We start from the raw sequence: 16,501 nt of genomic DNA, 5'->3' as shown, positions 1-16,501 counted from the left end.
TGATTGATTCATTATAACTGATCCATTCACTGTGGCTTAACTGATTATAATTATAGTTTTTTTTATAAATAAGAAAACAAGAGAACAAAAAATAACGTTTTTTTTTTTTTTTTTTTATTTTCTTCTAATGAGATTGGGTTCTTGCACACATTCGATAAATAATTAGAACCGTAAATAGTTTATTTTTAGTTAATAATTTTATATATACAGGCAAAGTTGTTGTTTTTTTTTTTTTTTTTTTTTTTTTTTTTTTTTCTTATACATGTTTTTTTTCTAAAGAATTTAAAAATTTCCGAATTTATTTGGGAAAAATTGATAATCAAAATATATGCATGTATGTATACATATAGAAATATAAATTATTTAGTTTTTATTAACAAAAATACATAAACATATTAATTAAGTTATTATCCTTAAGCATGCTTTTCTGTATACTTTTCAAATTATTGTAGTTTAGGTAGGTTTGTTGTTAGGGTTGTTTTTGTAAAAGTTGACTTTTTCATTTCTTTTTCTTTTTTTTTTTTTTATATTTAGAAGAATTAGAGTATATTAAGAATTTATTTGTTGTTATACTTCATTCTTTACCCGACTATATGATGGAACGTGATTTCATTATCGATATATTCTTCTTGTATATAAGTTTATATAAATGACTTTATTTCCTGTGCTCAATGTTTGGTTATCAGTTATGTTTCTATATATGTAATATATATATATATATATATATATGGCTGTTTCATAAGTTCGTAGCTTTTCATTTCCTTCCAAGTTCTGCAAATATTTTGCATTTTATTTCCTTCGCGGTGAAGTCTTTTATATTTTCCTTCGCTTCGAAAAGGTTTTTTTCGGTTTCTATTAACAAGGTGTTACAGTAAATAGCCGCCATTTTCACATTTGTGCATTTTATAACTTTTACCGAGATCCAGTCGTCTTAAAAATATTGATACCTTTGATGCCTAATTAACTGCGACCTTTAAAAGCAATTCTGTTGTATATGTGCAGTAATTAATTATCCGAAAGAGGATTCTGAAATTTAAAACTGAAACTTTTAAGCTTCATAATGTTCCCTATTAAATGCAATAAGGGTTACTTTAAAAGCTCTAAACAGAAAAATAGATAATTAGCCTAAATGATTGCCACTAGAGCAATAAAAATATATGTTTGCTTTCAAATCTCAAGTTTAAGTGATGTGGGAAATTATGTAACAAGGATATTCATCCTTGACGAATTGACGACGAATGCCAATTGGGATGTTCTCACGGAAAAGAGCAAGTTAAACTCTAAAAGAACATTGCTTTATTGCAGCCGGTGAAAGAGAGTGTCCTTTAAAATCTCTTTAGCACTGGAAACATCTGATGCTCTGGAACTGGTGTTGAAAAAAATGGGAAAAAGCGGAGAAAAATTCACACAATTTTAGTAAAAACTATTGAAAATATCAAGTGATTCTACTACATAATAATACCCGATCGCATGCGAGAAAATTTTGTAAAAGGTGATTCTTAAAAAATATAACTGAAATATTTTATTCTATGCGACAAAAATTATTAGTAGCAGTCCTGTGGAAACTAGTCTGCGAATACATTTGGTATTGGGGAAAGCTGACGTATTGGCATATGTAAGATGATCGAACAAAATCTCCTTAAGTCTAAATGCTAGCTGAGAAAGCTTAGTAGGAAGGGGGTTTGGTGCACTAAAAAATCCTGGAGTAGAGAGAAAAAGTCGAGAGAGACCTCTTTGTACGCCCCCACTGACACAATGAATTGAAAAATCGATAAGTCCTAGCTATACTATAGATGTCGTCAAAGTGTCCGTCTAATGGCTAAATTAAGAGAATTGCTTTCCTTCCTATGTATTCTTGATGACCGCTAGCAACAAAAACAATTCCACAAGTTTCTTCTCTTTGTGATTTCTTGCAGTGGACAGTTTGGATGGACAGTTTGCGGCATCGAAGTAGAGAATGAGAAATATATGTATAGAGCAAAAAACTTTTTCAGAACAGAGAAAGCTGCAAACCTTTCGAAACAAACCAATACATATATATCTCTACGTGCTGTATATATAATGTATACGCTATAGGCTATATGGGTTATAAAGTGATCTTAGATTACATATAAATTTTATTAACACAACATAAAGTTAGATAACAAGATATAAAAACTATGGATATTTAACAATTTCAAGTTATTTGAATAATACAACATTAGAACCGTTAGAGCCGTTGGCTAATTGCAGATTGACTTTCTTTACATTCTTTTTATTTTTTGCTTTTGTAGAATGACCTGATTTTTAGTGGAAACAAAAGCTCTTTATATATTTTCTTTTGGTATATTTAGATATTTAGGAAAGGAATTACATAAAGATAGGAAGTATTTTAATTACACACAATATTTTAACATATAATACAAAAAAAATATCAAACATTCAATGCTTGGATTTTACATTTTCTTAATTGTGAATGAACGAAATTTAGTTTAACTAACAACAAATAAAAATTATTAACTACCACTAATTTGTTTAAAAATTTCTTATTGAAGTAAAAATTGCATTTTTTTTTCTTATTTTTTTTTTTTTGTTTTTTTCATTAATTTAATAATAACTTTGCTTTTTTTAAATATTGATAAAAATGTAAAAATTTGAAAGCCGTATTAATGGGTAAAATGACGAAATTGTTAATAAAAATTGACTGAAATTTTTAATTTTATTAATTTTGTTTTATCTAATTAATTAAAAAAATTAATTAAATAAAAGATTAATTTTTTTTTCACATTTATTGCATTAGTAGCATAATTTTAATTTATTTTGTTGTTTTTAGATGAATTTTTATAAATGTTTTTTTTTTTTTTAATTTCAATTAATTTGACTTCATTTTATATTATCATAAATTGAGAACAATTGACTTTAAACACTTTTAACTTAATATTTTCATAACGTAACGGCAAGTATAAAAAACCATCTTTTACCAATCACAGGAATCCTAAGGTATCCATTTAACAGCCAAAGGGAAAATGATCCTTTCGTGGGTTAGGAAATTTAAAATAGTTGCTGATGAAACTATACGTGAAAGCTTGCCATATATGATCCATGTGGCCATATTGCTAGGGTAGTTACTTAAATTGAATGGGCACATATTTGAAGCAAAATGCCAGACAGTCGGACACTAGCTAAAACTATATAACCTGAAGGGAATATTTGTGTGATTTAATGTGCAAAGGGCAAACGGACAGACAGGCTATGTTGAAACACTATCTTACTGTGACCGGGAATAGGTAAACTTAAGAGTATATTTGTATGATTTCATTGGTAGAGGACAGACGGACCGACAAATAGTCCTGCTGATACACAACCTTACTCTGGCCGAGAGGAATATTTGCGTGATTTGATGTGTAAAGGACAAACGGACCAACAAAATTTTATTCGGACCAAGAATATGTAAACTTTAAGGAATATTTAATGTGTGCCATATACCGCCTGTTCCGCACCTAATAGTGGATGTGGGAAAGCAGTGTAACGTTTGTTTCTTGATTCCAAGGCAATTAATGCTTTCTCTTTGACTTGTCGGAACTTGAATAAAATTAGGAATGTTCCAAAATGAGTTAGCTTTAGTTGAATTGAGATCCAATTTATTGTTGGTTACCGTTACATGTATACCGGATAGAGTCAATGTAATGTATGTCGGGTCATAATTCTATCTTTCGGTGTTGAGTATAAAAAAAATATTTAATTTGCTTTTAACAAGATTCACTCACATCTTACCTATGAATCTTCAAAATATAAAAATAAATATATATATATATATATAAAACAAATAAAATATTATTTATTTTTCAGTACTTTTTTTTTGAAAAAAATGTGTAGTGGAATAGTAAGCTAACGAATAATTCCAACTCTAAGGCATTGAGAACTCTGGTGAAGAATTTTCTCTAAAATCTTTTAATAACTTTAGAGAGATAGAGAGATAGAGAGAGAGAGAGAGAGAGAGAGAGAGAGAGAGCTTAATATCAATGAAATGGCAAAGAGCAAATAAACTTAGAGTTGCACGATTTACCGAATTTTGAAAACATTTATCACATTAAGAAGCTATGTTACTCTCTCTGAGAATAAAATTATTGGTAATTTTCGCGAATTCATTTACGAAAGATCAATCAATTTGCGTAAACAAATTGTTGATATATTTAAAAAATTTCTTAATAGTTTGTTTAACAGAAAAACAAAAAGCAAAGCAATCAAAGAAGGTTTATGTCCCCCCCTTCGTATTTCATAAAAAAACGAAAAAAAATGAAAAATGAAAAATTTCGACATATTATTCGAAGAGCATGGCCGATTTTTTCTAACGAGAAAGTCTCAATATTTTTGTTTTTGAAAAAAGCAATGAGAAAAGAAGTGCTCGCAAATGATGTCTTGCCTGCCAAGGGTTTGGCAAAATGTTTTGCGAACGGGAAAATGTTTATCACAGACATTAATTAAAGGGACAGACGGGCAGACATGTTCACTTTGATACTGATAAAGTGTACATATATATTTAATAGGACCGCTGCAGCTAACTTCTGGATGTTAAAAACGTTTTGAGGAGAATAACACAAAAAATTCACCCTACCTTTGAAGGGCGTTTGTTAATTATTTATGCCCAATTGTAGTTCAATTTCCATTGTAAATTATAATTTGCTGTTGTTCGTCCACTGTGAGCGTGAGCTGTGGGACGACCACGTGAGTGTGTCGGCAAATGGTTAATTGATTTGCATTTTACACTGACTCTAACATATATTTAGTTCGGTTTATAACTAAATATCCCGAGTGAACTGCAAGTTTGACGTGTTTGCCTGTTTTGAGCGAATCCCACTCCCATTTAATGGCAGTAATAAATGGTTATATTCATAAATGTAGGTATTAAATATGGTCTAAGGATTGTTCATTATCACTTTTTTTGTCTACTATAAGTATAGTAGAGCTAGGGTAGCTTCTTGATACCATCAATTTAGAATGAAAATGCTAAGCGTCAGCTCTATGCGATGCAGAGACGGACATGACGTCTTTTGCCTAATAAGAATACACTACATGAAGTCCCTGATGTGTATGTCTGGGTATTAGAAACGAACTTGATCGAATCTAGGAGACCCTTCTAATTGTTTGGTTGAAGGATTTATGTTCAATGGACTTGCTGCTCCGTTTAAAAATTTTAAACTCGACAGCCACAGTCTCGCAGATAGCAAAAGCAGTCGCCAAAATTGCCGACCATAAGTCACTAATGTGCTTAAGTGTGTGTGTGCTCTTATAGTGTAAATAAAATCAAAATTCTTTTAAATATCTACCTAACAAACTTCCCGTATTCACCTTAGCTTGTGGAGATGAAAGATTCTCCCAAGAAAAAAAGGTCGAAAATAGCTTTCTTTGCTTCTTTGACTGTTTCTTTCTGTTCATTAATTTACATAATTTTAATACTCATTGAAAGGAAGCGAAAGTGGACTAGATTAGAAATGCCCTTGAAATGATTACGAAATACATTCAGAGAAAACTCCCGATCTACGCGTGACTTCAAAATTGGACATAGTGAAGCCAACATTTACAAAATCTAATAAATAATGAAATTAAAAATAAATATTTTTTTAAATAACTCTTTCTTCTATAACGTACATCATCAGGTATAAAAAAAAAAAAACGCTTTGGTTTTGAAAATTCGTTGCTTTGTTTGTTAATCGTTTCTCGCAATTATCAGAGGCCTTTTTAATAGAAACCATATTTTACTTCTATTGCTTGAAATTTTGAAATGAAAAAAAAAAAAAAAAAATTTTTTTTTTTTTTTGATTAAATAAAAATAATCGATTCCTAACTACGACACAAGTATTATTTGTTACTCACTAGTTTTGATCGTATCTTCTTTTTCCCAAAACTATTATATAATTATGTTTGTTAGTGTGTTTTTTGTTAATTAAATTTTAGTTGAATTTTTTCTTTTCCGGTGCGTTGTAAAAATGTAAAATATATTTTTTATATGCATATATATATATATATATATATATATATATATGATGTGATTTTAGTTTTTATCTATGGTTTATGATTTTCAAGTCCTTTTTTGAAAATATATTTATATATCAATATATATCAATGTATGTATATATATATATATATATCTGTATATAATACCAGTTTACGAATATATTTTTCCATTAATTGTGTGTTTTATTTAACGATTCTCTTTAATATAACGCATGTGCTGTCTTCGCTCGTAAATCCTTTTTCTAGATGATTATGTATACAATGGATTTTTTTAATGAATTATTATTATTATTATTATTATTTTTTTTTTATTTTTTTAGTTTTAAAATTTCCTTATATTTTTTGAATGCATTGGCTCTGAATTAATAGTGTAACGAACATTTCTTGATTGTAAACAATTTCACATATATTTTGCAACGTACGATTTTTCATTAAAGGAAAATGAATTCCATTTCAAGATTCCAAAGTTTGTGGGAAACATGTATGTAGGCAGATATTTAGAAACATTTCTTAATACTTAATAGTCACCTAAGATGATAATGAAAAAATTGTAATTTTTCGTTATACATAAGAATATTGAATATATATATATATATATCTTACTTGGACACTCGGGTGGATTCATGAAACCAAATACATTCATTTCATAAAGTGATGCTAGAGTTATGAAAAGCAAATACCATATCATCAGTATAATACCTAATCGTCGATCCAATTTCCAGCCATTCAAGTGAGTGGATATTATTAAAAATAATACCGTAGAGAAGAGTGATAGTGTTGAATAAGCCAAACCTTCAATGAATTGATTAGAAGAAACAACAAACAAAATGAACATTAAAAAGTAAGAACAAATTTAATTCGAATACCGAAACATTAAAAAGGTGATAAAGGCCACGATTAGTTCACATTGTCTAAAACGAAAATTTCAAGTGATTGTCGTAAAAGTCGAAATCGAATTCGAAGTCGTAACGCCCTATAGTTATACGTGGGCAACAGCTATATGTGATAGAAAAGAGGAGCAAAATTTCCATTCTCCAACCAAATAAAGTGAAGCTATTCAAAAATGCATGTGCTCTTGTTAAGCGGTCGTCTATTTTCGTTTTCAATTTTAGTCACTAGTTGCCGATCTTTAAGTCAGCGTAGTCTGATCATTTTGGTTAAGCAGATATCGTCTAACTCGCATGCAAATTAGTTTTCAGGTCGTGAGTGAGCGTTTGTAGATCTATTGCCATCACAAGCAAATTTATTAATAATAAGGCAACTAACTCTCTCTTGCGTGGCCGGTTTTGCTGCACCAGTACGACAGAGACCTTTAGTTGGAGAGATCTTGCAATTGCAACTACAAGACAGTCGAACTTGCCAAACTGAATGTCTTTCTTACTGAAGCAAATTCAAACTCTGTCACAATTACGATGTCATCTATTACTTAGCTGCGCTCCCCTCAGAACGATATCTTATCCACATTAGAGGCAAACCACAAATCCACGAACTGTGTTACTATTCCCTTATATGTATATCTATCAGTATTCTTGGCATTTTTAATTCGGTCAATACCGAATCTCTCACATACTTCATTATGACCACTGGGAACTTCATGGCCACCAGTATACGGCTAATTCTTCTCATGCTTTTGTTTTGTCTTGGAGATGAAACTGTTATTGTTCTACATTGTTTCGCAAAAATAAGATGGGCAATGTGTTCCCAAATACACCCTAATCGTAAACGTAATCTTTGGAGATGAACACGTATTACAATCAAATTTAAACCATCCATGCATTGTCAATCCTTCCATCTTAAGTGTTAAGGGTTAGTTACGTTAGAGAAGCTCTCCAATGGGATAATGATGCTATAAAGGCTTTTACGGTAAGAAAAGGCATCAGCTTAGTGAGGCTCAATCAAAAACTAGCAAATCTCTGTTTCTCTATTCTAAGTCCCTGCCTCGCTCCCCATAAATTTGGTACAGCCAATCCATGTTCAATTAATCACATGTTGTTGTCTTCGTACATATCCCTCGAATACTCATTCTAACTGTTACACTGTTACGTTTCGCGTGCCGAAGAGTAAGTGATAAAAGCGGCGAACACTTGATTCTTATGTGATTCATAATAAATTATGAGGGTACAGGGAGTTCAAAAATTCTTTTGCGATTAACAATTGTCCCCTATCTGCTACTTTGTAACTTTAATAAGTTCCGTGTTTTGCGTGCTTAAGCTAGCTTTTGTCGGCCAACAAAACAGATTGTGCCATAATATACATAAAACAAAAAAAAAAAATGAACATTTTTAAAAAGTTCATAATTCTCTAATAAAAGTACATATAACTCGATCGAATCATTTTGGGCCAAGTTTCAAAATGAAAATTAAAGTGCAAAATCTTGATATTTTCAAAAGCTTATGTGCTTTAATTTTGAAAATGAAAAAATCTACACTATACGTGATGTGCGTCTTCTACATAAGATTAGCTTATAGGAATTTTTACCTGAGATTATTAAATGTAAATACAAACTTCAAATCATTCTCCTTCCAGTCGATATAATCGTTGTTGGCTTCAGATATGTGTAAATGTGTAGATTTATGAAACGGTTTTAAGTTACTTACCTTTCGAAATAACATTAACATGAGAGCCGGGTTTAATGATGGCTGTTTGTATGAACCACGGAAGACCTAAGCACACTAGGATATCAAAGACATTCGAGCCGATTGCATTTGAAACAGCCATGTCGCCAAATCCCTCTTTGATAACCGCTATTGAGCTTAGGGCATCGGGTACCGAAACACCAGCAGCAACAAACGTTAAACCCATTACTGTATCGGGTATGGCCAGAGTTGACCCGATTACGGTTATCATCCAAACCATAAAATACGAATAAAATGAAATCCAAATCATTGAGATCATGAACGTAAACGGATACCAATTACGATATTTCTCAGTACGACAATCGGGCATCGTTTTCTGACACAAAAAATGTATTGGATAGACCACGTGCCAGGAGATCAGTGCTAAAGGTCCACCTTCTGTGGGACGTTCTAAAGGATTGGGGCGAGCTTCTTTCGAACGTTCAGTTGATTTGTAATAATCGCTACCGGCCGGTTGCGGTGTACCCACCACAGGTTTCGTGTTGTCGGTAGAGGCACTTTTTGTGGCCGAACTTTCCGGTTGATCTGGATTATAAGCCATATTCTCTTGGCCTTGGCCCGCATTAAATTGATTCATGCCCCAATCATCGGCCGGTGGTTGAGTGCTACCAGCACTGACACCTACTGGATTGGCAGGTACGTCGCCCCAGGCAGCGTTAGGATCCCAACTAGCATTCGGGTCGGTATAATTTTGATATTCACTGTTCGATTGTTGTTGCTGCTGAGTTTCTTGCGGTGCGGTAGTGGCGTCTGGCTCTTGTGACAAATTAGTCTGCTGCTGAGTGCCTTGCGTATAAGTATTGTCAGTTACATTCTTATAGGTAACCAAAGAGGATTGCTCCTCTTTTGTCGGAAGTTTAAAGGGAAGATTTAGAGATAAAGCCCAACGTTCGAGAGCAGAGTTGAAATACAATGCGACACAATAGCCGACATAGCATAGTAACATTACGACAGATTCAAACTGAAATTGTTAGCATTGTTTACACAAATACGACAGAGGGAAATACTTTAAATTCACTTACGCATGATATCACGTCATTGAAAATTATGATTAACATCACCAGTATAGAGATACAATAGAAAAAGCAGTCGCGAACCAAAGGCCACCAATTCAATTGGCAGACGGTACCAGAACAAAGAGCACAAACCGATATCACAAACATAATGTTAAAGACTGCCGAACCAATTACGCCGCTAATGCCGATATCATCTTTGGCAAAGAAGACCCCAATAACGACTGTGGCCAATTCCGGAGCCGAACTGCCGGCCGCCATGAAAGTAGCACCAGCCACATCCGGAGATAATTTCAATTCTGTTCATAAGGATCGCAAATGAATTATTACGTTAATGGTAGAAAGGATCTACATATACCTTCGCATAGTCGATCCAAACTAGCGACGAAGTATTCATCACAGACTATAGCCAGACCGAAAAAGGTGAAGACGGCGACAATAATATGTATTACAAGGCCACCGTGTGTTCGTAGCCATTTGCTCATCAAAGGTCTCGGGAATTGTTCGATGGCAGGCGGTGTGCAGTTTTCACGTTTCGGTCGCCAAGTTGGTACGGCTTCTTTCTCCAGCGTATAGGTAGCGAGTGTCGTCTCAAAGTTGCTCTTGAAAACCAGCCAACAATTTTTGAATTGATTTAAAATTGAAAAAAAAAATCGTTAACACTTACTTGATCCGTAAAGTCATTTAGATCTGTAACGGGTTCGTTATTTTCATCAGTAATGGGAATCTCGTCAGCATCCAATGATCTCTCTGTCGCGTCGTTGCTCTTAACGGAATATATGGTAATTGTGTAATAAATGAGAAAAATTATTCCCATATTCCACATACGAGTTCGTCTGGTTCTTCGTCGAAAAGCCTGAAAAGAGAAAACACTTAAGCATTTCTGATTACCTTGATTAACGGCACTGTGTACCATAACTACTAGGTATGCATATTGCATTAACTGCATTGAAATCGTTATGCACGTATGATTAACAAAACCGCTGCTTGCAAAAATCTCAAATATGATATAAACAATAAATAAGAGCATAGATGCAAGCAAATAAGTCTCGTAGAGCTTAGCCGTCGTTTTGGCGCCAAAATCGCGTTTACTTAAAAGCTTATACGGATTGGCTTGCCTCGCATCGTCAAGAATAATGCAAAGACTTAATAACGTAACAGTAATGCAAAGGTGTGAAAGTTTTTTTTTTTTTTTTACTAAATATAACTCTCTTAAATTGAATGAAACCGCTCTTCATGAAGAACGTTTTATTTATGATAAGAAAATCATATAAATAACTTATGGCACCATAACGTATCGTCATAATAATATATAATATAACTGCGATGAAAATTCTATAAAGACATTTGCCTTTCCTTAATTCAAGATAAATAGATGTTTGCCTTTCCTTAGTTCAAGATAAATAGATATTTTCCTTTTATACGAAAGCCAACCAAAGGTAAGCTGTACCTACGACGTTCTCCGAACGCCTTTATTATGCCTAGGAAAGGTTGAGGTAGACCCACCGCCTTATTTATTACCAATCAATTTTAAATAATTTTCTGAACCGGATAAAGCATAACAATCCGTCTATCCGTCTGTCCGCTTGATATTTGTTCACGTTTTCTTGGTCGCAATTGATTGAGTTCGGAGTGTTTTCATTAGTGGATAATCCCTATTAAGAATGATTTAGTTCGAACTCCTTTTATCTCTACCGCTTCCCACACAATGACTGCCTTTCGGAATTTTTCATATTTCTCGACAAAAATCGGTGACAAATACTATTTTAATTTACTAAATAAATTTGGAAATTTGTAGATGTGATGAGACCAGACCGTCTCTTGAATCCATTCGTTCCCACAACAAATAAGTGAAGGCGTTACAAAACGTTTAAGATTTTATGGTGGAAATTGCTTTAGAATGTTTGTATGTATTATGGTTTAAATGGTTGAAAGTGGCGAAATTACAACATTGTCCAGTACAATTTCGCATTAGTTAAGACTTTTATTGAAAATCCCTTAAAATTACGCATTAAACATCTCTTGATCTGTACGTCCGATATTTTGATATATAGAATTAGTTATTCCATGAAAGTTTAAAATGATATGCACGATATCTTTTTAAACGTTCATAGTCATTATCTATCAAGATTATCTACAAGTATGTTAAGTTATCCTTTTTGTAAGAAGGTTTGTAACAATTTCAGAAAACATGCTATACACTGCTTATGCCCATCTATTGACCTATATTGCGATGCCAAGATGCTTATTTCCTCTACATATCACGGCTTGTTGGTAGCATGAACTGCAGCATATAATATTTTTGATCTCCCATTAGGTGACCCATGTGGGTTTTTTAGTTCATGATCTTGACCGATTTTTTGAATTACTTTCGTGTTTATTACTCGTTCGTAACAAGGGTATTTTTAGCGATCTACGATCAACTTACATTTCATGTGAACCATCTCCGACGTCTCTCTCCCCATAGCGTGGAGCAAAACAGATCAAACCTAAAGAGTTTACGAAGCGAACTTTAACGTTCATACGGACTTAACGGTTTGTGTGAGAACTTTGTTATATTTATAAAATGTAGATCTCGGTGCATCTATTCGGCGGAGAGACGCCTATTTTTCGTTAATCCAGTAACCGCGATATATTCAAATTTTAATACACATTCTATTAGCATATCCTGGACTTGTTGTGGTTGTATTGTTAAACGTGTTTTTCTGCTAACGGTCATGTCTTTGGTTTTCTTAACGTTTTTTTTAATTCCGTATGTATTGCTGCAGGAGTTTAATGCATGCACCATCGATTAAAGAATATCATCCCCTCCTCCCTATATACCCTGGGTCTACATATTGAGCAATAAAATTGAATCGACGCATTCTTGTTTGACTCCTTTACGTATATTTATTTGTTCTGTTACCGTGTTGTCAAGTTCGGCTCGTTGGATGTCAATATTTTTTATGCATTTCTTGTCGTCTATATCTCTGGACTTAAGAAGGGTATTTAATTCATCGTGCTGGACTGTGTCGAGTGGTTTTTCATAGTCGATGAAACACATGAAAATGTCCTTTCGGACATCTCGGCAGTTGTGACCCAAAATAATGATAATCCAGAATAAGTCTTCACGTGTTCCCATTCCTTCACATTAGGGTTCACCCAGTGATTTTTGCACATTTTTTATAAAATCTCTCGTGTATTATCTTGAAGAATATTTTCAGGGTGTGACTCATGACGCTGACAAGTCTGCACACAGTGCACTTTATGGCATTACTCATAACTCTCCCGCTCTGTGTCACTCGACGTAGATCGACGTAGGTTTTCTTATTAACTACTTGTCGGAACTGCAACTTATTGATAGCTTGGTAACGTTAGTTTTTCCGATTAATTGTATCTTCAGGCTGATCCTGTTGACTATGATTCTAATCTTCATCATTGCATTTCTGTCTTGAGAAAATTCCATAACAAGTGTAACTTATTGATACCCTGCTAACATTAGTTCTTTCGATTGATTGTATTTTCAGATCGATCCTGTCGACTTTAAATCTATTCAAATCTTCGTGATTGCCTTAATAGTGGCCCATGTGGTTAATTAATTGCCGGAACTGTAAGAGTAAGTTTTCATTATTATTCTTTTTATCAAATTGATCGTAACTTTCTATCGTCCTTGTTGACCAAGAATCGAATTTCCAGCGATTCATTAATGCTTCGTCTTAAGCTTATATTAAAATATTTTCACTGGACTGGTTGATACTTGCTGTATTGCTTACTTGAACGCATTGATGGTGCGAAGGGCATTCATTATTTTATTTTTTTATAAGTTTTCAACTCGCTCTGTGGCAAACAACCGGGTTCAACCAAAGATTATTGACTTTGTTTCTTCTAAATATGTCGCAAGTCTGTTGTTGAGTGAAGTGATTGCAAAGCAAACAAGAAAAAACAAAAAGTTATGAGGGAAAAGAGAAGAAACAAGAGCGAAGAGAAAAGACAGAAGATAGAAGACAGAAGGCAGAAGGAAATACCACCGCAATCTATAGTAAAACAAACAACAAAGTAATTTGATATTTAAGACAACAAATGTCTTCAATGCTAATGAATTACTTGTAGGCATTTTGTGCGGGTACATGTGTATTCGTTGTCAGTTTCTTAAAACCGCATAACAAGCGTTATATTAAAATAAAATTTAAAAAAAAAAATGCATAGAAATCTTCAGCAGAATATCAAGCACAATACAGTGCAGTGACCAATGATTTGGCAGCTAAATCGGCATCAAGTTAAGTCAAGTTTGACGATGAATACTTGATTTGACAAATTATTGATACACAATATATAAATTCAAATACAATAAAATAACGACAGAGACTGATATATGAACGACTTGATAATAATAATATTAGGGCGATATGCGGCATCTATGTTAAGTGGGAAAATAATAATAAACACTCTCTGTGCTATACAAACGGAATCTATTGATAAAGTACAATATGAAAGAAGAGAACAACGCAAATGCATACACGTACACACATAATATATATATATATACATATACATACATATATTTTGTACACATACAATAAATTGATGTAAGTCAGCAGCGAGCCACCCTATTAGTTAAGGGAAGTTAAGAGAAGTCGGGAAGAAAAGGTGGAAAAGACAAGGGATGCCGTTCGAAAGGGGGTGCTTAAGGGAAACATATGATGTAGACAACGTCGTTGTTGTTGTGTTTTATTGATGATGATGATGATGACGATGATGATGATGATGACGACGATGATGATGATGATGATGAAGAGTGAGTGGGCTACTCGGCCATAGACAGTGAACTCGTCAATATGTCGGTCGCTAATTCGCTCATTTTATCGATTTACAATTTTCAGTTTGTTTTTCTGTGCGTATATTTTGTAAAGTCGACTTGTTGTTGTTATTGTTACATTTTGTACACATGTACCGTACTGTTGTAATAATGATTAGTAGAAACAGAACTAAATTTGGAATGTGTGTGTGTATGTAGAAGACAACGCAATGGACACACACAAGTATTCAAATACTTGTATTATAATAAAAGAGAGTAAGAGAGTTACTTGATGGGTGAAAGAAGAAAAAAAAGGCACTAATAAATGGTTAGGTGCCGAACACTTCAAGGAAGATACATCACTGCACATGACTGGATAACATTAACCATGACGACATTTATGGTCATTTCTAACGTGATTCCCCTCTTGTCGCTTGAACATTTGCAATAGAAAAAGAAGAAGAAGAAAAAAGAAAAAAAAGAAATAGTTTAAGAAGAAGAGGAGACGGAGAAGAAGAAGAAGAAGACTGCTCTTACATCATATTTCCCGATATACACCTCAACGGACATATAAACAAACATAGATACTTACAAGCATGTATACATATATATATATATATATATCTACGTGTAGGCATATATTTCTACAATTCTTCCGTTTCTTGGGCTTTTCTCATTAAACAAAAAAAAAAAACGAGACCGAGAAAAACACATTGAATTTGCGAATACAAATGTTTTCCTGTTAGTACTTTTTTGTTGTTATAATTGTCGTTGCTGTTGTTGTTGTTGTTGTTGTTGTTATTGTTATTGTGGTTTGTTCGTTTGTCTAAACAGAGTATTAAGAGACCAAAAGAAAGCAGTTATCCTTTTGTTTTATTGTTGTTGTTAAATTCTCAACAATTGCCATCTCATTGAGGAAATGCAATTGTAGATCCTTTTGTGTTTATTGCGGCGCTTGGCTTTTCTGCCAATTAATTTTCTCTTTCATTCTAGGTCGTCGTTATTCAACAACAAATTGTATAAAGCAAAAAAAAAAAAAAATTTAGAATTAATTTACTATCGAAGAACACTCACACTTGCATGCTGAATATACATACACCCATATGCACTCGTCCACAAATAAACATATAAACCCACTCACTTGGACATAAACAAATGACAAAGGAACAAACAAAATTGAATTGCTTTCTTATTTATGATTATAATTAAAATTCAATTAAAAATAAGTAAAGGCTTTTATAAGAATATTTCCCCCAGGCGCAGTTATTTACCATTTTTCTCTCTTGTCTGGAAGGATGAACTTTTCTTTTTCTGCTTTTTTTCTTTTTGATTAAATATCTTTTCCTTTTTTAATCGTAATATTAAATAATTCTTGATTTTGAATTGCGATTCATGGGAGATTAACCGTTTGTTTGTTTGTTTAGTTTAATTTTAGTTACACTCTTTTTTTTTGGCTTAGATGCTATAGATGGCTCTTATTATTATTATTATTATTATTATTATTATGTCTTTCTTTCAAGTTAAGCTCCGTTTCTTTGAATTTCTTTTATAAATGCCACGAACTTATTATTTAATAAATTTTTTTTTTTTTTTCTTTTTTCGTAACTTTTAGTTCATTCAACTACTTTTCAATATACATCATCATCATGCTTTACATGCTATTTTCATATGACGATTACTTCATCTCTCTGTCGTACTTTCATTTTTCTTCTTTTTTTTTTTTTCTATCTTTTTCTCATTTCTTTTTTCATTTCTGTAGAATTTTCATTTTTCAGCTAATTCTTATGCAAAACATTTTTTCATTCATAATTATTCTTATTATTATTGTTATTATTGTTATTATTAGTAATGTTTTTCTTTTTAAATCAATTTCAATTTCATTATTTTTTGTTTTTTTTTTGTTTTTTTTGTTTTATTTATTTAATTCACTCAATATTTCCGTTTTAATGCCATTCGAAAAAAGGAAGAAAAGTCCTTTCATGTAATCATGTATTAATGTTGAAAAAAGGAAGACATTGAGAGCACTTGCGTTACTATTTTAATATAATATACTGTGTGTTGGTGTCGTCGCCAAGTCTAAAACG

The 16,501-nt window shown here is 32.6% G+C and overlaps 2 protein-coding genes across 2 annotated transcripts in view; one reads left to right on the top strand and one right to left on the bottom strand.

Moving 5' to 3' along the window:
* The window catches only part of LOC119638888 (biorientation of chromosomes in cell division protein 1-like 1), a 44,746-nt gene extending 31,562 nt beyond the window's left edge, over window positions 1–13,184 (top strand). Inside the window, exon 4 of the mRNA XM_038035977.1 lies at window positions 13,150–13,184. Within this exon, the coding sequence (XP_037891905.1) occupies window positions 13,150–13,169 (20 nt within the window). The 3' untranslated portion in view covers window positions 13,170–13,184. The remainder of the gene's footprint in view (window positions 1–13,149) is intronic.
* LOC119638889 (probable sodium/potassium/calcium exchanger CG1090) lies at window positions 6,118–16,189 on the bottom strand. The gene is made up of 7 exons (XM_038035978.1): window positions 15,689–16,189; window positions 10,311–10,499; window positions 10,002–10,245; window positions 9,653–9,942; window positions 8,592–9,591; window positions 6,598–6,786; window positions 6,118–6,522 (listed from the first exon to the last, which is right to left on the bottom strand). Exons 1-7 carry the CDS (start codon window positions 15,689–15,691, stop codon window positions 6,512–6,514), a joined length of 1,926 nt encoding a protein of 641 aa, XP_037891906.1. The 5' UTR covers window positions 15,692–16,189; the 3' UTR covers window positions 6,118–6,511.
* Window positions 16,190–16,501: the final 312 nt, after the last annotated feature.

The sequence above is a fragment of the Glossina fuscipes genome, unplaced genomic scaffold (genome assembly GCF_014805625.2).
Source record: "Glossina fuscipes isolate IAEA_lab_2018 unplaced genomic scaffold, Yale_Gfus_2 110, whole genome shotgun sequence".
NCBI classification, from domain to species: Eukaryota; Metazoa; Arthropoda; class Insecta; order Diptera; family Glossinidae; genus Glossina; species Glossina fuscipes.
This window is presented reverse-complemented; position numbering and strand designations above follow the sequence as displayed.